At 49.5% G+C, this 24,737-nt stretch overlaps 1 protein-coding gene across 1 annotated transcript in view; it reads right to left on the bottom strand.

Moving 5' to 3' along the window:
- Nucleotides 1-16,676, bottom strand: part of LIN28A (lin-28 homolog A) — a 32,144-nt gene extending 15,468 nt beyond the window's left edge. Inside the window, exons 1-2 of the mRNA XM_050932072.1 lie at nucleotides 16,646-16,676; nucleotides 15,507-15,691 (exon numbers count right to left, since the gene is read on the bottom strand). Coding sequence (XP_050788029.1) covers nucleotides 15,507-15,691; nucleotides 16,646-16,676 — 216 coding nt within the window. The remainder of the gene's footprint in view (nucleotides 1-15,506; nucleotides 15,692-16,645) is intronic.
- Between the last annotated feature and the right edge of the window lie 8,061 nt (nucleotides 16,677-24,737).

Here is a 24,737-nt window from a genome sequence, read left to right as displayed (position 1 = left end):
TAGCGTGTTAGTCTGTATCCAGTCTCTCCTGCTTCCCCTTCCTGCTGAGGTGGCGTACGGGGGCCGATTAGCAGATCGATTTATCGCATCCAGACGAGACATGATAAATCAATCCCCCATACATCGAACACTACCGGCCAATCCGGGGGGTAGTATAGATGTACCCTAATACTGCAAGGCAGGCATATATTAAACCAACTGACAGTCAAAGTGTAGTACTGGGAATCAGCCAGTGGGGCTCTGTTCTTGGGTTTCCACCGACTTGCTGCATGACACAGGGCCCTCAGTTTACCGATTGAAGATGATCCTTCCCTATTTCACGTGGAAGGGTGCTTTGCAGAGGGCTGACAGGCTTCGGGATTAAATGGGCCTGTGTAAATCCAAGTTATAGATACAATCAACCCGTTAAAATCCTTAAATTAAAAAAATAAATATGGAGCGAGCGAGAGCGCGCGCATGCACGCAAAGTGGGTCTCTATCTAGCACAGGTATGTCTAAGGCTACGTGAAAGCTTATGGCATGCAATTTTTTGATGCCATTTTGCTCCCGCCCCATTGGAAAATGCCAATTTCAGAACCTGGCCCATAGGAGAGGTTGGTTTTGGTGATTTTTTTCAACTCAAAAAAATTTTTTGGAAAAAAACCCTGAAATTGTCAAAATGTTTTGCTTTGCTGTCGTCAGAATAAAAAAATCCAGTTTTCTGGTTCAAAAGAACTTTTCATTTCAAAATGAGCTAATTATAGAAAGAAAAAAAAGATCAAAATGTAAACAAAACATTTTGATTGACCCAACCTGAGGGATTTTTCCCCTACATTTTTGGTTGGTGACAGTTTGCAATTGACTCTTTGGCCCCATTTAAAACATAAAAATTTTTGGAATCTTGAAAGTTTTCATGTAACAAGGAAAGTCCTTCCCTGTCCTCAACTCTACATCAGCATTGTCCTCCTTCTGTCCCCCATCACAACTGGTGGTCATGTTCTGTCCAAATTTCTATCAGAAACTCTGCAGGGACCCATTCTTAATTGTCTATCAAGGGCCAAGCATTCTTACAGCGCTCTGTACACAGTGTCAATCATTTACTGAACGCTCTTATGGGGACAGGAGGGAGAGAAATGAGCAGAGAACCTCTTGACGTAGCCCCTCTGTTCAATGGCCTACAGAACCAAGACAGCTTTGGTAAGCTCCACCGGCTTGGCCAGAATCCCAGAGCCTGGTCTTAGCCCTCCTTATTCCTTTTAAAACAGGGTTCCAGAATCAGTGTAGACAGGGTCCCACCACTGCCTCTGAGCCCCAGCTTGGAGCACAATGATGTGAGCTAGAGGCAGCATGCACAGTCCTGCAGATGGAGGCAGAAGGGGAGCTACACTCAGGGTAAATACAATTCAGTCTTGGCAGGCTCCCACGGGAGCTTTTCAATGGCTTTCCCCCCCCCCCCCTGCCAGGAAGTGTGGGTGAGCAGATGTCATGCAGGGTATCTGTAGGTAGTCAGCAGAGCCTCTGATTACCCAATCCCATTCCCAGGGAGGGGAGAGAGATAGGAAGAGACCTAGGAGAGGAAGGAGGCTTTCATAAGAATTGTGCCAGTTGTGAACCCTAAATGCCTTCCCATCTCCTGCTGCTCAGTCACCAGGGTAAGAAACAGAGACAGGTGAAGGACAGCACTCCAGCTGTCCTGGACAGCCAGGATTCCTACCTACTTCTCCCCATTTCTTACAAGGCGCACAAAGCCTGGTTGGGGGTGGGGGGCGGGGAAAGGCAGAAAGACTCTTCAATCTGGGGCTAAGGCAGGGCTATTTCCCCTACGCAGCCCTGGTTCATGCTCGAGGGAAACATACACAAAAGCTGTGTCAGATCAGGGTTCAGGCTGGTTTGGAACAGCATGGCCCTGCCCACGCTGGTGCCCAGACTGTACCAAGACCAGTTCAGGGAGGGAGGCAGGCCGTGCTTGTATGGCATTTAGAAGAGGAGATGGGCTCAGACTAATGATCCAGCTCTAAACACCCCCTTCCCCCTTAACCATGCTTAAAGTTCAGATCAAAGATCCCCCTTTGAGACAAAGGACAGCGGATAAATGATGATAAATACCAGAAATGGCTTTCAGACATGCCTCCTTTCTAGTGTCAGCAGCAACTCAGGGTGCAGCCGATTTTCTGACAAGGACATTCAGAAAGCCACAGGAGAGACCTATGGGGCCACAGCTGGCCCAGCTTCGTCACTCAGTGCAGGATTATTCCCTGCAGTGGGGAAAATGCTAGCCCAAGCCTGCTCGAGTCAGAGTGGCAAAGCCCCTCGAAAGATTGCTTTCTTACGACACCTGGGCACACATCACATTCTTGGTCTCAGAACCAGAAAGTAGTGCCTCCTTTCCTTGAACGTGTTCATCACCTCGCTTGGGGTGGGTAAACTGAAGAGGGGCTTGTTTCTTTACCACATCCTCTGTTGTAACTTATTCCACTTATCCAGTGATTCTCAAACTTTTGTACTTGTGACCCTTTCACATAGCAAGCCTCTGAGTGTGATCCCCCTTAAGTGCTGGAGGCAAAGTGGGGTTTGGGGTGGAGGCTGACAGCTCATGACCCCCCATGTAATAACCTCATGACCCTCTGAGGCGTCCTGACCCCCGGTTTGAGAACCCCTGCACTTATGACATATTTGTGGAGTTCATGCTTTGCACTAAGAGCTTGCCCGGGTGCCCCTCCACTGCAATAAAACATCTGGCCCATGTCAGCTGACTTGGGCTGCTGGGCTATAAAATTGCAGCTTAGATGTTCAGGCTCGGGCTGGAGCCAGGCTCTGGGTCCCTCCCCCATCACGAGCCAGAATGTCTATACTGCAGTTGCGTAGCCGTGCAGCCCGTGTCAGCTGACCCGAGTCAGCTGTGGGTGTTTTATTGCAGCACAGACCTATCCTGTGAGTCCCAATCAACTCGCACAGGTTTGTTCATTTTAGGACCAAGGTGTCAGAATTAGTCACCTTGATGGTGGGCTCTGAAATTTGCACTGCTTGGGCTAGCAGGACAGTGACAGTAGTCCACACTGATCTGATTCCATGTTGCCAACTCACAGTTTTATCTCAAGTCTTGTGAAACATGTGTTTTTCTTAAAGCTCCAGCTCCTGGAGTCAGGAGATTACATAACAATTTCAGATTTAATTTATGTCAGGTAAGTTTCCCACCCTCCTGGCTGCGGAGAAACGTTTGAAAACGTGAGCCCTTCAGGCTAAAGAAACAGAAGGCAAATAAAAAGCATCCTAAATATATTTGAAAAATCATGACTATTTTGGGATCTGACTCATGATTTTCTATGAGGCCGGAGGTATGGTTAACCCTCTAACATAGCATAGGCTACATAGCACAACTGGTACCACCGACAGATGTGCTTGTGTGCATATAGAATCAAGTTATAGTCACACTAGGAAGAAAACAAGCAATGTTAACCACAGTCTGCCTAGCCTAGATCAGACCTGTGTGTAAGATCAATCCATTCAACACAACACACTTGTATTTTTGGCCCCGGCACTCGGTACTGAAGTGTTGCCACCGATTCTCTTCCATGGCTAAGGAATGATTTGGGTGTTTTCCTGCTACCCAAGTCAGTTTGTCAACCAGACTAATTGATTAGGGTATGGATCATAGAATATCAGGGTTGGAAGGGACCTCAGGAGGTCATCTAGTCTAACCCCCTGCTCAAAGCAGGACCAATCCCCAACTAAATCAAGCCTGACCTTAAACTTCTAAGGAAGGAGATTCCACCACCTCCCTAGGTAACCCATTCCAGTGCTTCACCACCCTCCTAGTCAAAAAGTTTCTCCTAATATCCCACCTAAACCTCCCCCACTGCAACTTGAGACCATTACTCCTTATTCTGTCATCTGGTACCACTGATAACAGTCTAGATCCATCTTCTTTGGAACCCTCTTTCAAGTAGTTAAAAGCAGCTATCAAATCCCCCCTCGTTCTTCTCTTCTGCAGATTAAACAATCAGTTTGGTCTGTTGGTTAGAAGTTGGAGGAGAGAAAACTTTGCATCTAGGATCTGGGTCTTGCTGGCAATGACTCTTGTAGAAAAAGGTTTGAATTTGCATGCATGCGGATGGAGGGATCATTTATGTGAATAGGATTTTTAACGTCTCTCCTGAATCCTTGGAAAATTTTCCATTGCCAGAGGGAATATAGAGCTAGAGAGAGAAGCAGCTTCTTTCTAAGGGCTTGTCTACACACAGACTGAGACAGAAATAAGTACACCACCACTTTCAGTTCACATCTTTAGCTATTTTGGTGGGAGTTGTGTGTCAAACACTTTTATTTTGGAGTAAGTACCTTACTTTGAGTAACCCAAGGGCTTGTCTGAATGGGAAAATTGTAATTGATATTCTGGTCAGAATAAGTGTCCACATGGGGAATTTTTCCCGAATAGTGACAACATTTAAATGCACATCTTTCCTTATTCTCAAATAATGCTCAAACCTCTAAGCTATCCCGCCCCCCAAACATGCTCCCAAACCCTGCCTTAAAAGTCAGCCCTACACCAAATTTTTTTTTAAACGGATTCAAGTTAAATGAAGGTAGGGCATCCTTGTTTCAAAATAAGAACATCCACACAAATACATACTTGTACCTATGTTGGTGCATGTTACCACTGATCTACTTATTTCTGTTCCAGCTTGGGTGCCGACCTGGCTGACTTTTAAGGCAGGGTTTGGGGGCAGGTTAGCTCAGTGGTTTGAGCATTGGCCTGCTAAATCCAGGGTTGTGAGCTCAATCCTTAAGGGAGCCATCTAGGGAACAGGGGTAAAAATCTGTCTGGAGATTGGTCCTGCTTTCAGCAGGGGGGTTGTATTAGATGACCACCTGATGGCCCTTCCAACCCTATGATTCTATGATAATGGAGGTATTAGCATAGGGCAGAGGTTCTCAGACTGTAGGTCAGGACCCCAAAGTGGATCACAAACCTGTTTTTAATGGGATTGCCAAGGCCAGCTTAGAATTTCTGGGGCCCAGATCCAAAGCTCAAGCCCCATTGCCAAAAAAAACCCAAACCCTTGGGTTTCAGCCCTGGGCAGCGGGGCTCAGGTTACAGGCCCCCTGGCTGGGGCTGAAGCCCTTGGGATTGCACCCCCACCAGGGATGGTGAGGCTCGAGTTTTGGTCCCTCCTCATGGGGCAGCAGGGTTTGGGTGGGCTCAGGCTTCAGTCCCCACTCCTAGGGTTGTGCTGTAAGTTTTGTCGCCAGAAGGGGATAACGGTGCAATGAAGTTTGAGGATCCCTGGCATAGGGGTACCTGGACTTTATGACCCAACAAGTCCATTCCAGATCTCAAACACATCAAACCTAGAAAAGTCTGGATTTGAGCCTTGGTCTTAAAAAAAAAAAAAAAAAAAAAAAAAAAAAAAAGGTGTAAAGAGATTCCATTTGCTTGGAGTCATTTTATCTTGGAGAACATTTAAGGGCGTTTTCTCTCCCCACCCCCTGGGGGGTTGAGAGTTTGTGGTGGGGGAAGGGAGATGCCTCTAGTGATCAATTTAAAATTTAGACAAAGACAGGAGCTCAGAGCTCCTTTAGAAATGGGACAAGGCTGCTCTTTTTGGATAGTAAATATCAGACGCTGTATTTCACTGGACCCAAATTGGAGCCCGGGTATATGAATCACACACTACATTGCCTTATTAATCCCAGCAATACTTTGGGATGCATTTTCCCATTTGAATAGCTTGGCTATCAGCAGATTCCCTTACAAGGACTCCAAGGCTAATTCGGCACATTGCAGGATTAGCCTCCAAGATGCCACCAAACACCCAGTTCACTCCCTTGCAGAGTCCCATTGTGCTCAGTGGCAATCTCTACACCCCATAATTCCCAGTGGATGCAGCTTCAACAGTGGCAAAGTTTGGACAAGCACATCACTGCGTTCTCTAACCCTGCTCAGGTTGAGAACCACTGCCCTAAATGTTCACGGCAGGGGAACACCAAAGGGTCACAATACAGCCAAATGCAAATTCATGTCAGAATTCGAATGCCTATTTGGGAATCATTTCTCCCTATTAGCGAGTTATAACCACGAGTTAAGATCACGAGCTGTTCTTTACCGTTCGCCAGACATTAGCAATTTCCAGATCTTTTTCAAGCACCAGGAGACTGTAGAGTCAGTAGCTGGGGCCACCAAAACACAAAATCAGCTGTTGAAAAATCCGTCTTGGTAAGATGCCCCTTGTTAATTCTGGGCATGATCTCTGCCAGGTTATTTACACTGAATAGTGTAGGTGTGGGCAAAATATGGCCCGCGAGCTAGATCCGACCCATCTAACATTTCTGTCCAGCCTGCCAGGTTCTTTGGCTGCCCCCTAGCAATCTCTGGACCACTAAAAGTCTCACAGTGCAGTGAAGAGCTCAGGCAGGCTGCCTGCCTGCCTGCCATGGCCCCTAGCTACTCCTGGAAGCGACCGGCTGCTGCTGGCATGTCTCTGCACGCCCCTGGTGAGGGGTGCGGGGTTGGGGGGATTTCAATCCCTTGCTCTTCCAAGGGTCCCTGAGGGACCATGAGTGAGTCAATTTCTGTGCCTCATTTCCCCCGCATCTGTAAAATGGGAATAATAATATTCCTGTGTCTTGATGGTCTGTTTCAAGCCTGGCATAATGGGGCTCTGATCTCAGCTGCAGCTTTTAGGTGCTATTGTAATACAAACGATCTGAGCCTCACCTCCACTACAGCTTCCACTAGCAGAGCTGTATCTATTGGGAATGACAAAGCTAATAGGACTACTCACTGGAGTAAAGTTACTCAGGTGTTTAAGAGCTTGCATGGTCACTGGCTTCAGACTCATGGAAATTTAAGCACAGAGTAGCTGTAGGCTGAGCTTTATGTGAAATGCAGGGCCCCCCAGATGAGGGACCCAACATGCTAGGCGGTTCCTGCCCCACAGAGCTTGCTTGCCCTAGGACTGGTTTTACTCTTGGACCAACCTGGTGGCTTGCTAGAAAGTATGGAGGTTTTCCAAGCCAGCACACTAGGTAAGGGACCGTGCACATCACAACAGGAGCAACTTCGGCAGCAGGTTCTAACGGATGTGATCATGAGAATGGCTGGGACAGCATATTCCACAACTGGGTCAGGAAACGATGCTCCAGTCAAAGCGTAATAGAGTGGCATGGTTCTGTCCGATTCAGAGCAAGAATGGGCAATCCCATGGTAAAGACACCTGAACCCTGTCTACACTACAAGTGCCATTAATGGACCACTGCAGGCCTCAGTTTTCCGGCTACCAATGCACCCATCTACACCAAGGGTTATCAGGTCTATTGCACTTCCACTGGGGGTACCAATGGTGGAAGTGCCAGAGTAGACAGGACTTAAACATTTGTCTCACCGTGCTGTCTGGGAACGCATGGAGTAAGAGTATCAGCGGGGGAGCCGTGTTAGTCTGGATCTGTAAAAAGTGACAGAGTCCTGTGGCACCTTACAGACTAACAGATCTTATAGACTAACAGAGTGAGAGTAGATGACATGATTGTACAAGCCACGGCAGCTCATCTACACTAGCGCTCCATTGCTAGCACCGAGGAGCTCCTCTTGCGCAACGTCTTCATCAAAACGCTTACGTTAGACCCCACTGGTGTCTAGAGCAATACAGCTGTCCACAAGTAACACCAGCTGTAATTTAGAACAAAGACCAGAAAAGAAGACAGAGCTATTTGTTCAGTCTGAATAGTAGAAACCGCTCCTGTGTTGGTCTTGTGGTAAAGGCGCTGGGCTGGAACTCTGAACTGACAGCTCAGCCTTGGTCTCCAGTCACGGACTTCCCTTGAGAACGCGGACAATTTACAATCTTGCTGAGCCTCAATTCCCCCATCTGCAAAATGGGGATAACAGAGCTACCTTTCCCCCGCCATTTTATCTGTCTTGCCTGTATAGACTGCAAGCTGACTGGGGCAGGGAGTGTCTCTATGTGTCTGTACAGTGCCTCACACAAATGGACCCCAGGATCAGCAGGAGTCACCAGATGCTACCATACCATCCAGTTCTTTTTCAATTAATACTTTGCCCTCCTGTGGCACATCTTACACAGATCCTCAGTGCTCTCAGAGAGCGAGAAATTGGCAGAACGAAAAATGGAACCCAGAAGTCCCGACGCGCAGTTCCCCATTGCTCTAATTATTAGACAACCCTGCCTCCTTTCCAGAGGACATGCCTGTCTAACCCATGATCTGAACTGCAGGGGAAAAACTGCCATTCCTGGAACCACAGGAATGGGATTCAGATGCCCACATGATACAGTATCACAAGGCCCTGCCAGGAAGAATTCTCTGGAGGTAAAATTTTAAAAAACCACAACAAACTGGCCTAAGTGCAATCCTTATTAGATAGCAAGAACCAAAGTCTTTCTAAATTCTTATCACTTGAGTTTCTCTGGATATGCATTAGCATTCCCCTTTGATAAACATGCTGAGAGGTTCCTCCACTTCTCTGTAGCTTCTCAACACTTGTGTATCCTTGGCCAACAGACTCATTTTTCCACAGTAACGTTGCTAATCCAATGCATGTATTTTCCACTCTTCCCACAAGGGCAGTATTCAGGGGAGGGACTATTTTCCCTAGCAGTGGAAGAACATCTTTGGCACAAAGCTGTGATAAATCCAGCACTGATAACAATAGGCCCTGTGTTTAAGGGCCTGAACTTGTTCCCATAGTAAGTTATTTAGGTGGGGACCACATCTTCATGTGTATACGGTGCCCAGTACAACGGGCCCAGGATCCTGGCTGGGCCTCTGCACTCTACTATAATACCAGCATTAAATAAGTCAGACTGAGTTTCGCTATTGATTTTTCAGGACATATCCTGCTCCCATCCAAAGCTGATCTTTAGGAAGCCACGGTCAGCCTAGAAATTAGCAACCCGAAGAGGCTCTGGATTAATTCTCCATGGGATCCACCACCCTACCCCCCCCCCCCCCCCCCACACACACACTTGAGCTTTTAAATTAAAGTTCAGCCTCTACATGGAGCCTCAAGATCAGGGGAGGTGGGAATTGCTTTATATGGAGTACAACATCCTGCACTTCAAACCATGTTACCAGTCAAACAGTGTGCTGGAAAGCTGAGGGTCCCCAGAAAGCTGCAGAGTCGCGATTCTCTGGCTAATAGGGGCCCTGGTATCAGATCAGTAACAGTAAAGTACATAAAATACCAGGGGATTATTAATCCTTGTGATTTCCTTGGGAAACGTGACTCTGAGATTAGGGGGGATGGGGGGAGGGAAGATTTAGGGACCAGGATGATTTTCCCAAGGTGGCTGTTTTAAGGGACGTACAAAAAGTTAACCATTCGGGTTAGTTTAATTCCCCCCACCCCCGAGTTAACTATTCTCTTTCTGCTCTCTCCTTTTGGGAATTTAATTTGGGGCTTCCAGACATTCTTCAGGCTTTTCTCTGAGCCTGTTTTTTAAACACCTTTCTGTTTTAAGACTCGAGTGGGTTTGTTTTTATAGTACACTGAGCTTACTTTCACTAGTTTTATCAGAGGCTCTCAAAGCTCTTCCCAAATATCAACCTCATCGCATTCTAAGAGGCAGGCAGACAGTCAGACACCCTGGCAACAGATGGGATATAAAATCCTGCAAGAGAACAGTTCTGTTTTTACAGATGGGGAAACTGAGGCACAGAGAAGGGAAATGACTGGCCCGAGCTCACCGAGCCAGTCAGAGAAAGGCAGGAGAAGAGCTCGGGACTCCCAGTTCCCTATTGTGGCTAAGGCACCCCACTGACAGCCTGGAGACAAAAATCTTTAGCCTCTCACAAGAAGGGCAGCAGTGCCAGCCTCCTCGCAATGCCCCGCCAATGTGCCTCAGTCCCATGCTATGAGAACTATTTTGTGACTTGGGAAAGGAGTTCAGCCTCCATGGCCCATTCAGTCCTCAGCCAAGGCTGCGAACCATGGTACTTTAAAGGCAAACGCCCTAATTGGTGTTTCAATTCCCCTTCTGCTGGTAACTCTTGCTGCCTTGGGGGCTAGTGGGAACTACCCTGGGTGTACACCCACTTCAAGTGCCATGTGTCTGTGTTTTATTCTTTGCCCCAGGAGGCTATTTCATGGGTTCCTTTCTATTCTGGGCTTGAATGGTCTTGCCAGATGGATCCAACCCACCGCTTCTGGGGGGAGTGCTAGCTGCTGCTGGGGATGCACCACTCTAGTCGCCTTTCAAAATAAAACTCACAACTAAAACCTGCTGTTGAGACTCTACAGCTGGTCAGGCCCATGAGCAGCTCTCTCATCAGCGGGTGTAAATCAGTGCAGTTCTGTTGTCTTCAATGGAGTCTGCTGATTTGCACCAGCAGAGGAATGGACCCAGCATTTCAGTTCTTGGCATCCTGGTTGAAGACCAGCTTTGCTCCTATGTGCTTCATCCCCTCTGCCTCCTCAGAGGCCCCCAAATGAATCCATCTCCAGTGCCCGGGGAAGGCTCTGAGATTTAACCTGAATGCCTCATTTTAAGCTCACAAGGCAGCCCTGGAGGAGCCCTGTTAGTCTCCTGTCCTGCAGAGATTTTAATCTCTTTGTGATCAGATAAAGGGGGAGAGAGAGAGGGAGACTCACCCCCTGCCGGGAAGGGCCATTCAAACCTGGTTCCTGTAATAAAGTGATTTAATAGATCTAAAGAGGCCAATTCCCTTCTTTCTCCCACAGTTACTTCCTGTGGGTCATCATTCACATATGTAAATGAAGAGGGGAAGGAACGGGTTGTCAAGGACACTGCAGCCAGTTAAGCTGGTTTGGGGGCATTGTGCAAGTACCCCATGGCAGACTGATAGCACCCCTATTCTCAACACCTCCCCAGACACCTCATTGCTTGGATTTGTCCATTTGTCTATTCTCCTCTGGATACTTTGGATTGTGGCCCATCACTGACTTGACACCCACACCATTCCTTGGAGCGAAGGTCTTGAAATATACAGCTGTGTAGCACTCAAGAAGGGTGTTGGGTTGACAGCCCCAACGTCCTCTATTCATGGCACAGCATACACAGCGGAAGTAGGAGTTTTCTTTCTGCTTCTGAAATGTGCCTCAACCTTGTCCCAGGGGATGACTCCTGGGAATGAAAGGAGACATTAATTCTCCATGCAGCCCTTGGCTTCTCTGCTGGGGCCGCCAACGAGCGATCCCAATTTGTGCCATCCCAATTTTGGGATGTTTTGGGGGAAGCCAGACAACTGGACTGAGATCCAGATTAAATTAACAGGCCAAGCAGCCACTGGCTAGTAATGACCTTCAACCACCACCAACCTAGGGCTGGATTTGAACCAGTGACCTTGAGATGAACGGCTCTATAGACCTTCATCAGGCGGAAGCCATCTAGTTGCCCCACAGGCACAACTCCTTCACCTCAAAAGCTAACCTGGAAGTGCTAACACACAATTAAAGCAGGAAGCACATGAGCTGAGGAGTAGCTATTTGGGCATCAAAGTTACCTTTGAACCCATTTCTCCCTTCCACCCTCCCCCCCCCGAAATAATCCAGTCACTTACATCAGTTTCTTGAACATACCAGCTCTTCTCCAACTCCCTCTAAGTTTATGGCTACATTAGAGAACTTGCAGCTGCACCACTGTAAACTCTTCAGTATAGAAGAGAGCTCTCTCCTCACCTCAATTAATCCACTTCCATCAGAGGCAGTAGCTAGTCAGCGCCAGAAGCTTTCCCGCCGACTTAGCGCTGTCCACACCAGCACTTAGGTCGGTGTAACTTATGTCGCTCGGGGGGAGTGGCTTATTCACACTCAAGTGACATAAATTACACTGACATAAATGGTAGCGTAGACATAGCCTGAGTCTGCAAATGTCACAGGAACTGCTCAGATAAGAGGTTCTCAACCCACGACCCAATCAGCACACAGCTGCGGCCCATGTGACATCCTCAGGGCCAAACAGGTAGTATATATATTGTATGGATGTGGCCTGCATAACAAAGAGAGGGCCCACGGTGGTAAATAGGTTGAGAACCACTGGCTCAGATTCAGGGCCAGCTCCAGGCACCAGCACAGCTAATGTGGCCAATGAAGAGGGGCGGCACGCCTGGCTCTTTGGTGGCGGGTCCCTTAGTCCCTCTCAGAGGGAAGGACCTGCAGCCTAAGTGCCGCTGATCGCTACTTTTTTCTTTTCTTTTTTCTGTCACTTGGGGCGGCAAAAACCCTGGAGCCGGCCCTGCTCAGATTAAGTGCTCCCAAGATCCCATCCTGGGTGATTTAAGGAAGTTTGGTGGCCTTATCCTAGACAGTGGGTTGTGAGAGATACAACAGGCAGACACACCCGGCTAATTCTTTTTTGTGCAGGAATGTTAGTGACTGCAATCAGAAAACTAGACAGTCTGGGGGCAATAAATGCTGGGGAGAATAGAGCATTCCTACCCAGACTCCATTAGCCAGGGGTCACACTGAATATCTCTCTCTCTCACACACACACACACACACACACACACACACACACAAAAGATCCAGTCATTTCTTCTAACAGAGAACTTGGCACTGTCTTTTAGTGGATCCAGTGACCAGTCCCGGGAACCGGGTTTTCCCAGCCAATCTGAATCCATCTCCTCCAAACTCAAGGAAATTTTTATCATGCGTCTAAAGGCCTGCGTAATCAGAGCAAAAACCATTTCCTTTCTGTTCCACACCACGCCACATCCCTGATTGCATTTTCCCAGGCTAAGAGAATTCAGTTTTCCATATTCTTTCACTTTGGGATTTGCCATATCACTCCATCAGTCGTGACCACAGGAGCCATTCTCTCCTGGAACAGAAGGTGAAAGAGAATCCAGACCCCACCTCCATTCAGTCTTGTGGTTCCAACACACAGCTTGCTCAACAGCAGGGATAAGTTATAACCAAAACCCTGTATCTGAAACACTCCGAACTCTGCGAAAGCTCTGTTCTGAACTCTTTAAACAATGGCACTCCGCCTACCCCTGGAAGGAACTCTCTCTTCTGGGTGTGTGTGTCTCATGACATCCAGGATTAGGGTGACCAGATGTTCCGATTTTATAGGGACAGTCCCGATTTTTGGGTCTTTTTCTTAGATAGGCTCCTATTACTGACCCCTGATCCCGATTTTTCACATTTGCTGCCTGGTCACCCTATTCAGGAGCCATCAATATGTCCACTTCTAAGTCCTGCTCTTTCAGTGGTTTTCACATGATTGTTTAATGTACATTAAATGATCAACTCTATTGCAGGATATTACATTACAAGCACCACACCAACTTTTAAATGAAGAGATCAAGCATAAGTTTCGTTGCTGCTATCCAGGAATAAATAACAAACGTTGTTTACAACAACAATGAACAATCCATGTTCAACTACCCTTCAGCCCTACTATTAATCAGCTACACTATGTCCATACTGGCTGGGCAGACTGTGTTTAACCTGGGTCAGCCTGAATCCCAGGTTAAGGCCTTTGAAAGATGCAGAACCAGAACAGAAATCATGCAGACAGTCAACATCTCTAAGGATACGTCTACACTGCAAGTTAAGGTGGATTGTAGCATGGGTAGTTTTCCCTGTGCTAGCTTTAATCTAGCTGGCACAGTGTAATGTAGACATGATGGCATAGGCTAGCATCCAGAGTATAAACTGATTGAGAACCCTGGGTGTATACCCTGGTTGCTAGCCCATGTGCATTGTCTATACTACTACTGTTACCCATGATCGCTAGATTAAAGCTAGATGGGTGCACCTACCCGTGTAACAATCACACCTTCACTTGCAGTGTAGATGCACCTTAAGAAAAGCAGAATCAGCCCTCAGGGTGTTCCCCAGAGACCACCTATGCCACAGGGTAAGGCACAGATTCAGCAAAGCATTTGAGTCCCATTGGCTTCAATGGGATTTAAGTACATGCTTTAAAATGCTCCCCTGGATCAGGGCTTAAGCCATGCTAGCTGCAACAAGGCTCAGAAATGGTTGCGGACCTGGGGGCTGGAACAATTTGTATAGTGGGGGGTGCTGAGAGCCATTAAACCAAATTGGAAACCCTGGATATAATGAAAACCACTTCAAGCCAGGGGGTGCAGCAGCCCTTGTGGTTGAGATAGACTAGCAGAGTCCCTCCCCGTCAGACAGGGATATTTTAAAAGCTGGTTCCCCAGAAGATGCTCAGGAGGATTTCCCTAGGCTGGCATTCAACCAGATAGCAGGTTTCATAAGCCTGTCATATGCAGATGCAAACCGAGACCCAGCCTGCACTACAAACTGTTTCCACCCCATTCCCTCTGTAACATGGCTGAGGACTTTTTTGGGGCTGGGGGGCTGTTAGTTTTTTCTTCCTCTTTAGACCAAAGAGGAAGGAGAACCCACTACATTGTGCAAAGAAACTGTCTCAGCCTAGGTAGTGCCAGAGTTAGAACGTGTCTCTGACAAACCCCTTTTACAGCACATTAAGGACACAGCTGGGTTACACCAGAGGGATCAAAAGGTGGATTATTTGTAGCACCTGTGTGGACACCGTCAATGGGCATCACCCATTGTTAACAGCCACAGCGTGGGGGCTGGGTTGAACCAGGTTCTCTCCTGGATGGGACCTAATCATACCTACGTGTGTGTGTAAAAATCATTTTCGAATTGGGTGGGAAGCCTATTCTAACACACTGTATTGCCCCCCGCCCCCCATAGCTCAACTCACTTCTTCCTCCATCCGCTGCTCCTCCTCCCACAATCCTTGCAGGTCCCGGGACATTATTTCTACTGCCAGTACCCGAGGGTAGCACTTTTCACCCCACTTCAAGCAGGAGGGTGCCTGCCTACAAACCCCTCTCCATCCATCCATCCATCTCCCACCCCAGCTTCTCACGCCTAGAGCAGCTCCCTGCCCAGCTTTGTGGGCTCTCACATGAGCCACGGTGGACAGAAAAGGGAAGCGAGCAGGTATCCCTTTCTACCCAGGCTGCAGGAGGGTCCTCCGGAGGGGAACCTCGCCCTGGCTCACCAGGCGCCCGGTCCCCATGGGGCTGGGGAAGTGGGAAGGGAGAGAGGAGGCGAAAACAATCACAAGGAACAAGCGCTAATCCCAAAGCTCCCGGGGAAAGGCCGCAAGCCCTGCAGGCCCAGCGTGGTATAGGGAGCCCCTTCCCCGCCTCCCACTCGTGGAGCTGATGAAACTGGCCTGAGATGGGGAGGGCTGCTCAGAAACAGGCTAGAGCCACCCCCTCCCCAAGAGGCTTCACAAAGCAGGAGCCCAATGCAGGGGGTTCCCCCGTGTCCAAACGCACCTCCCCGACCGCTGCATTTCTCCCCTCCCCAGCACAGGGGGCCGGAATGCCCCCTGCCGCCCCACTCAGGGCGGGCTGCCCCCAGGGCTCTGCCTGGGCTGAAATCTCTGCTAGTGCCTCCTGCCCCCCCAGCACCAGCGTCCTAGGCCTTAAACCGCCCAGCCTCACCGCCCTGCCTTGGGACCAGCGGAGGAGGCTGAAAAGCCCCTGGACCCACGTCGGCCTCGGAGAAGCCTCCTCCCCCCGCTCCCCAGTTTTACCTGGTGCACAAAGACATCCACGGGGGAGTCCAGGGCCATGCCCTCCTTGCTGGTCATGGAGAGGAAACCGAAGCCCATCCTGACGTTGAACCATTTGCAGATCCCGGAGCCGTGGAGGGGCTGGGGTTCCTCGTCTGGCTTGGGGGAGCCTCCTGCGGGCTCCTCGCCCGTCTTCGCACAGCCACCTGGAAACATACAAGCCAGACCCACTGAGCTAAGGGCGAAGGAACGAGGAGAGCCGCCTTCGCCATAGTGCGGAGTTGGGGACCAGCCTCCGGGGCGCCCAAGGGAGCATGATCGAGCTTCCCTCTGCAGCCCCTGCCCTTCCTTCCCCCCCGGAGAGACCCCAGCACCACTGAGACCCCTGATTCCCTGGGAATCTCCCTGGCTGTTGCTGCTGCCTCCAACCCAGCTGCGCGCACCAAGCCAGGCAGCTCCACTCTAGCCTCGGAGAAACCGCCAGAGCCTTTGGGGGCGGGGAGCCTCTCTCACCCCAATTCTAAAGCAAATGCACCGCAGTAGAGTGTAAATAAGACACCGAACCCCCACCCCGACATGAAGTACGGGACACCCACGTCTGATGGCAAAGCGGGCCTGCCGCAATCAATCTCCCATCTCAAGGGGGATGATTTTGTTATGCTGATCGAAGCCAGTTGCAATTAACCTCGATTAGATCCAAGAGACAGAGGGACCGAACCCCCAAATTCCCGTCCCCTCCTCCCCCGAATGGTGCGAAATCAAAGAGAAATCCCCCCCGAAAAGTTTTTGCCTCTCGAATCCAGCTGATTGCACATTTTAAAAGCCACTCGTTCCACTCCCGCCCCCCATCCCCAGCTGCTTAGATTCGCCCAGTCTTCACAAAATCCAAAAAAATGCCCACAACTTCTCAACTCTCACCCAAGAGGAAAGCACATGGTGCAGCAACGCACTGATTTCATTTAATTCCCCCCCCCCAACGCTGGAAAAAAAGGGGGGGGGGAGAAAGCCACCATTCGTTTAGTGAGTTGCTAAATCCAATGCACCCAGGGGTAGATTCTTTCCACAAAGCTGAAACAAACGAACCACCACCGATCGTTCGGGGTAGCTGTGAATTCCACCCCTCTACCAATCAGCCCATCTGGAATAAAGCAGCACCGAACCTGCAAACTGCTGGTTGGAGACAGAACCCATCCTGCACCCCCTTGGCAAAATCCCGAGCTGCGTCCGGAATCCCCTCCACTCCTCCTCGCTGCAGCCAGCCTGGAGGGTGTCACCACAGCCCAGCCCCCAAAAAAAGATTCAAACCCGAGAGGAGGGGGGAGAGAAAGGTTTGCTACATCTTCACTCCAACAATAGAGGTGGGAGGGCCCCAGGGCTTTCAAAGGATCCCAAATTCTAAGAGACAATAGCAACCCCTAGAGCCATGCCCCCTCCTTCTCTCCCGCCTCGACAACACCCCTGAGCTCGCCCCCCCCTCCCAGAGGTGGGGAGGGGAGGAGAGGGGGAGTCACCTTCTGCCATGCTGCCTGCCGTGGGACAGCCCTGGTTAATTTCACTTTCCCCCTTTCCTACTTCATCGAGCCTGCTGAATCCGGGGGGTGGAGGGGAAGGAGGCCGCCTTGCCTAGCATCCCCGGCTCTGTTTTATCATAGTGTGGGTTTCACATGTCCCCTTCCTTCCCCTCCCCCACATGACTCAGTTACTTTCCCCCCTTGCTAATAATTATACATTCCAAGAGGGATTTTTGTTTTAAGGGAGGAGGAGGCTGCCTGCGAGTGCAAACCCCACAGCGGGCCAATCACGGATAGAAACCACCTGTCAAGACAAAAAAAATGGATGACCCCCTACCCCCCTGCCCAGACCTCGTTTGCACTCCACTCCACCCCCTTCAGGACACTATTAACTGCTGTACCCTCCCTCCCGCCGCCTCTCTGCCTATAGTCAGTTTGGCTGGGAGATGATCAGCAGGACTTTAGCTGACCTGTTTAAAATGAGAGCTCTCCCGCTTCATTCCTGCTTGGCATGTTAAACCTTTCTCGGACAATTCCCTCCCCCACGAAAGTAGAGAGCAGTTTGTCCTACTATTAGGGATAGAGGAAGGGAATCGCGAGAGACCCACTCCAGAAATACTCAGTCAGGGGCACTTGCTCCTAGGAGGATCTGAAATGAATGGGGTGTGTGTGGGGGGGGGTTGATTGGCCGTTTATTGCTCTCTGGTGGTGTATTAATTTTAAACCACCTGCGATTGGAGTCATCTGGCTTCCCAAACTTCGGATTCGAGCAAATTGAAATGACCCAACCCTGCTTTTGAACAACAACAACAACAACAACAACAACAAAAGTTATTAATTCAATGCTCGGCTTTAAGTTAAAAATTTCCCAGGAAGATTTCTTTAAAAACAAACAAACAAAGGCTTAAGGGGGGAGAAGAAAACACAAAGGGATGTTTTATGCGGGGGGGGGGCAAACATTTTTTTGTTCGATACATCACGTGGAAAACGAATGAAGAAATCCCGCCCCCTTAGTTCGTTGGTTTAAAATCAAAGGCTGGTGGGAACAATTTGGGGAGGACGGTTCACTTTTGTAAATTTCATTTGTGCCCACGGGCTATATTTCACCCTAATGAGAGGGTTATAACGCCAGTAGCTAGAAGCCACGTTCCCCAGCCGAAGAAAAACCACGGATGTTAAAATGAAAGTCCCCCCAGTCGAATCCCCTTGAAACGGTTCTTTTGGCCCCACTCGGAGTTGTAAAATTTTGAAACCGTTGCATAACAACCTGGGAATTAAATCTATTCCAATCACTCTTTAAATAAAGTATTTTCAGCTCTCATCCCTTCCAAAGAAGTTAGGTAGGGCACGAGTATTTTTGCCCCCCTCCATGTAAAGTTCAGTGATAAACACACAGTGATATAATTCCATCCCCACGGCAGCCGGGCCTCTGGGGTGGGCAGGGGGATTTGGAAGCGAAGCCCCAGAGCTGGTTAAAAGGCAATCAGATCAAATGAGATGCGATCAATGCTCCATTGGGGCTGATGGATGGGATTGGAGACCCCCGGGGGTGGGGGGTTCGGGGTTCCCGGGCGCACAGCAGAGGAGAGACCCCTAAGGAAGCGGGTTCTTGGCTGGGAAATCCACTTGCTCCCCGGGAAATGCTGGATCCCGGGTTCCATTCCCCCTGCCCCGGAAGGGGGGCGCGTTCTCTAGCTCTTTGAACTCTAGGCTCTCCCTGGCCAGCGTATTTCGCATTACATATTTGGAGCGGAAATGACCCATTTGGCTATTCAGGGAGGGGGGGGCGCGCTTTCTTCACTCCACTGATATTGGCTTGGGGGAGGGGCTAGGTAGAGGGGGTCTGCATTTGGAACCGAGGGTCCCGATTTGCATGGCCTGAAGGGGTCGGGGCTGGAGGGAGCTGAGCTTTCGCAGGGGTGGGTGACTCCAAGCTCCCGCTCCTCCTCTGGGAGAGAGATTTCATGGCTGGCCCAGGACAATGGCTGAGTGACCAGTGCAGGCTCCCAGGCTCCATTTCCGGCGCTCAGTTCAAACTGGACAATGCCAGCGAGCTATTCCCCCGGAGCAAGGCTGAACTTTTAAAGGGACAGCGCCTCATATCCCAGCTCCGGCCAAACCCACCCCAGCCGTCCTGTCCGCGCCTCTTTTATTTGTAAAGGGACTCCTCGTTCCTGGAGACAATGTAGGTGATCTCCTAGCAGTTCCTTCCAAGACCTCGTCCTGATTTCCTGGGGGGCACCCCCAGACCGCGGAAACTGGTGTCTCTCTCTACCCCCCCATAACAAACCTGCCATACCCGGCTCTAAAATGGGGTCCCTTCGGCTGCAGGCTGCTTCCAATGCACAGAGGTGCCCGTGGAACACGGTACGGTCTACATAGGGACTGCTCAGAGAAAACACTGGATCTTTCCATCCATCCCCAGCGCTCCCTCTGGTTCAACCCACGCTCCGTCCCTCTGGTTTCTCTGACCCCAAAGCGCCCAGAAAGGGCCCTTTCTCTTGCTTGTTTTGGGGGTAGGAAGAGGGACTCCCAAACTAGAATTAGCGTTTTCCCTTCCCCCAATAAATAGTAATGAATTGTAAATTACAAACGATTGGCACCGAGGAGTGGTCGTTCCTGGCGGCCAGGAAACCCAAACTCTCACCAGGTCACTTTTATGGGGATTGTTATTTTTAATTTTCAAACGGCGAGGAGCCGTGTTGGCTGGAGATTTCCCATCAGTTCGTTCACGCATGGGGAATGGGCGCTAAGCGGAGACTCGCAGAACAGCGAAGTGGCTCCGCTTTAGGGAAGCAGCGCTTAGCTGCGCGGTGTGTAAGAAAAGCCAGTCCCGCCCCGGGCACTGATCAGCTCAGAGCCATCGGCCTTTCCTCGCCCCGAACCGGCTGCGATCCGTGCAGGGAACGCGAGGAAGGGGATCGGGGGAACCTCCACCCGCCCTTCCCTCTCCGAAAGAGGCCCCCAAGCGCCGGCTGAGAAGAGGGATCAGACCCACAGCGGGAGCAGGCAGGAGGCCCAGCCGCCCACAGCAGCGGGGTTTGTAGGGACCGCGGAGACACTGACCGCGGGGGGGACCGCGGAGAGCGGGACAAGCTGCGAGAATTTCACTCCCGGTTCGGAGGGGCCGGGACACCCCGCAATTGAGAGCCTGGGGCTGAGTCTCCGAGGCTAGCGCCGAGCGCTCCCCGCTCCTCCCTCGGCCCAGGCTGGAGGGACTCCCCGGGGAGGGGGACTCTGAGAGCCCCGCTGACCCCTGCTGCCTTGAGTTACTCGCTCCATTGGGCAGCCCGGCCCCGCCACCCCGGTTCCTGGGGATTTCTCCTCTCCCCACGAACTCCTGGGTGAGGTGCTGCTCCTAAAGCTGCCCCCACTTTCCTTTCCTGAAGGGATCCTGCTGGCGAGTTTGGCCAAGACAACATCTGGCGGCTCTCTGGGCTCTGCAATCACTCACTCTGCCTCCGGTTCACATTCAACTTCACCGATTTGCCAATTGCTTTCTGAGCCGACGCTCACCCTGCTGGAAGGGAAAAGTGGGGAGGCTTTAAAACAGTGCTTCCGGCTCAGCACCGTATCTGTCTGTGGGCTACCAGCCAACCCCTCCGGTAGCCCCGTGCACCGGGCGGGCCAGCATCCTAGGCTAGGATGGGGGGAGACAGAGAATTCAGGCTCAAACTGGAAGCGCTAGGCTCTGTCCAGGGTGCTGACTTGGTGGGTATGGGAGGCCTGTCGCTGTCTCTGGTGCTGAAAGGCAGATCGGACTCACTCTGTCCAGGGTTCTGAGTGGGGATTTCATTTTCAAGACAAATCCAGAAACACACACGAAAAATTATTCAGTTTTTTTCCCTTAAACTGAATCTAACTTGTTAAACGTTCCATGCCCCGCCCCTCTTTTATCTGGCGTGTCCATAATTATGAGGGAAACCACAGTCCAGTTGCGTTGCCAGAATCTCACATTGAATCTATTTCCCCATGTTAAGTATTCTCACACCTTCTTGTCATTATCACTACAAAAGTTGTTTTTCTCCTGCTAATTCCTCATCTTAATTCATTAGCCTCTTGGAGTTGGTTGGGTAACTCCCACCTTTTCATGTTCTCTGTATGTGTATATATATCTCCTTACTATGTGTTCCATTCTGTGCATCCCATGGAGTGGGCTGTAGCCCACGAAAGCTTATGCTCAAATAAATTTGTAAGTCTCTAAGGTGCCACAAGTCCTCCTGTTCTTTAATCTCAACGTAGTTATCTTTAAATCTTGCCTTGATTGTTATTTCTAATACCATAGTTCCATTTTTGCAGCCAAGGCAAAGCTTTCTTTAGGTGTTAACTGGTGTCTTTGGTTTTAGGCAGTGGCTGGAGTCTGTGGAGTGTATTTTGATCATTGAAAAACTACTGGTACTGCTCAATATTTCTGAGACAATCTAAAATAATGGAAAAAAGGCCTGAATAATCCCCCCCCATTATCCCCTTATTTTCAATTTTTGGATGGAATATCATGTAATGTGACTCGAGATATTAGGACAGCTGAACAAGTGTTACGATTTTAAATAATTGTTCTGTTGCATCACTGTTATAATATTTTAATAATCTGGGTTATTAATAAATATTGCCCAATTAATGGATACCTATTTAGGCACTACTCGCAAAGTAAGAGGTGTATTTAATTTGCAGGATGCACAAGGCATGTTTATAAGAACCAGCAACACGTGTCTCACCTTGCAACCTTTCAGATGCATCTTCCCAGAGCAGATAAGCAGGTAGGGAAATGCTGTTCTAGGGAACTGATCAAACCTTCCCAGCAGTGATTCAGGAGGGTGCTTTTATGACAGTAGATTTGTGAGGCAATAAAACTTCCAGAGGGGAAAAATGCCCGTGACTCTTTTGATTTGTCCAGGGTCTAGTTAAGGGGGAAATATGCCCCTTGACACTATGATAAGAAGGACCCATTCTTCAGTATGAAAATGAAGGACCATTCAGAAACAGCTCTCGTGTAACTCAGTCAAAGTGAATGGATTTAGGCAGGGATGGTTCTGACCCTTATGTTCTCTTCTCTCATTCCCCCATCACTATCAGGAATAAGTGTATCCTAGGTACAGGGAGAGACTGACACCAGCTACTTAAGCTATAGAGTCGTTTTGCTCCCTGGCATGTTGTTGCATTTGTAACTTGTAGCTGACACTGTCATAAACAGATAGCTAAGGGTTAATGTCTCTTTCACCTGAAGCACCTGACCAGAGGACCAATCAGGAAACCGGATTTTTTCAACTTTGGGTGGAGGGAATTGAGTGTCTGAGTCTTTTGTCTTTGTTTTCAGTCTGCCTGCTTTCTCTGAGCTTTGGAGAAGTAGTTCTACTTTCTAGTCTTCTGTTTCTAAGTGTAAGAACAAAGAGATCAGCTAGTAAGTTATATGGTTTCTTTTCTTTGGTATTTGCATGAATATAAGTGCTGGAGTGCTTTGATTTGTATTCTTTTGGAATAAGGCTGTTTATTCAATATTCTTTTAAGCAATTGACCCTGTGTTGTATCATCTTAATACAGAGAGAACATTTGTACTTATTTTTCTTTCTTTTTATATAAAACTTTCTTTTAAGACCTGTTGGAGTTTTTCTTTACTTAGGGAAATTGAGTCTGTACTCACCAGGGAATTGGTGGGAGGAAGAAATCAAGGGGAGATTTGTGTGTTGGATTGCTAGCCTGACTTTGCATTCCCTCTGGGGGAATAGGAAAGTACTTTTTGTTTTCAGGATTGGGAACAGAGAGGGGGAGTCTCTCTGTGTAGTTTCACAGAGCTTGTGTCTGTGTATCTCTCCAGGAGCACCTGGAGGGGGGAAGGGAAAAAGGATTATTTCCCTTGGTTGTGAGACTCAAGGGATTTGGGTCTTGGGGTCCCCAGGGAAGGTTTTTCAGAGGGACCAGAGTGCCCCAAAACACTCTAATTTTTTGGGTGGTGGCAGCAGGTACCAGGTCCAAGCTGGTAGCTAAGCTTGGAGGTTTTCATGCTAACCCCCATATTTTGGACGCTAAGGTCCAAATCTGGGACTAAGGTTATGACAGACACGGATCAAGGAACAATAGCTACAGTGATTGGGAGAGAAACTATAAAGTACAAGGGGACCTACTGACCTGCCATGGGGAGGCGACACCTGATGGTCAGAGCATTCATCCTCCTAGCATGGGGGAGATGGGCCAATCTGTGCCGGACAAAAATATATAAACATATCAGAGTGAAGGCTGGCTCAGGGACTGCCCAAGAAATCAGTGCTGGAGGCTGGGCAGGGCCTCAGGGAGCCCAGGAAGCCCCTGTAGTCATTCTTTACCAACAGCTTCCACTGCTCATCTTGGAAGCCACGCCAAGCCTTCTTGTGATGGGGCCAGGCAGGACAGCAACCTACTGCACTGGACCACAGAGCACAACTCAGCAGGAGGATTGCTGAAACCTTCCAGGCAGTGCTTAATTTGTGTCAGGGCTGAGCCCTGGCACCTCTGGGCTTGGCAGTTCATAGCCCTGGCACCTCTGGGCTTGGCAGTTCATAGCCCTGGCACTGGGCGAAGGGGTCTGTACCTCTGATGGGTTGCCACTGAGTGGAGAACTCTTTGCTTGTCTGTCATATCCCTTTGTCTGTCAGTCTCTCTGCTTAGACTGTCACTAACTCTGTATCTGTACAGTGCCAACCCTGGGATCTAGGGTGGCCTCTAGACACTACTGTAATAAACGTCATCAATAATTAAATGAAGAGCAACTTAACCTGAACCTAAGCTTAGTGCTCACATTAGGGTGATGGACCTTAGCATAGGAACTTACATAGACAAGACAGAACTGGCTTTCTCAGAGCTCCTGAAGGAATGGCTCACTGGTACTGCATGCTGTCTGTGTAACCCCTTCCTTTTCACAGCCCCCTTTTGTCTCTAATAGAAAGCAACCTTGAATATAAATATGCATTCATTAAGCTTTCTAAATGATTAAACTCATTATTGCCTCCTATGGCTTAATCTTGCATAATGCCCAGTGCTCTGACTCATCTCCAAGAAAGTGCTTTAAGCATGTGCTTAACTTTAACCTTAACACTGATGTCCAGGGCCACTGGGGGCAGGAGAGGAGCAAGTGTGGCAATTTTCCCCAGGCCCCACAGGGGCCCCCACAAGAGTTTTTCAGGACCCCTGGAGCAGGGTCCTTCACTCGTTCTGGGGGCCCCGGAAAACTCTCACAGGGCCGGGGCCCCTGGAGCTTCTTCTGCACTGGGTCTTCAGTGGCAGTTCAGTGGTGGGGGGTCCTTCTGCCCCGGGACCCACTGCCAAAGTGCCCCGAAGACCCACGGCGGGGAAGTCTTTCTGCCCCGGGACCAGCCGCCAAAGTGCCCGGTCTTCGGCAGCAATTTGGCAGCAGGGGCCCCACCACCACCGAAGACCCCAGGCTCCCTGAATCCTCTGGGCGGCCCTGTTGACTTCAAAGGAAACACTCGCATGCTTAAGTGAAGGGCCGGTAAAGGGTCAGGGAGCTCAGCCCCTGGCAGGATCCAGCCTCTACATTCTAACCTTGGAACTTAATTTCCCCTTCCTTGGTGCCTTGTACATCATTATCCTTGTACCTGGCTTGACTCTATGTGTCTGTCTGCCTTGGAACTGTTAGTAAAGCCTTTGTAATGTCTTGAGAGAAACCTCTCTCTTGACAGTAAATATTTTTTAATTTGCTATTATGGTTTCATGTACATGATATACATTCAAAGTAACTCCACTGACATCA

Source organism: Gopherus flavomarginatus, chromosome 22 (genome assembly GCF_025201925.1).
Source record: "Gopherus flavomarginatus isolate rGopFla2 chromosome 22, rGopFla2.mat.asm, whole genome shotgun sequence".
Lineage (NCBI taxonomy): Eukaryota > Metazoa > Chordata > Testudines > Testudinidae > Gopherus > Gopherus flavomarginatus.
The sequence above is the reverse complement of the archived record's forward strand: the minus strand, read 5'-3'. Positions and strand labels throughout refer to the sequence as shown.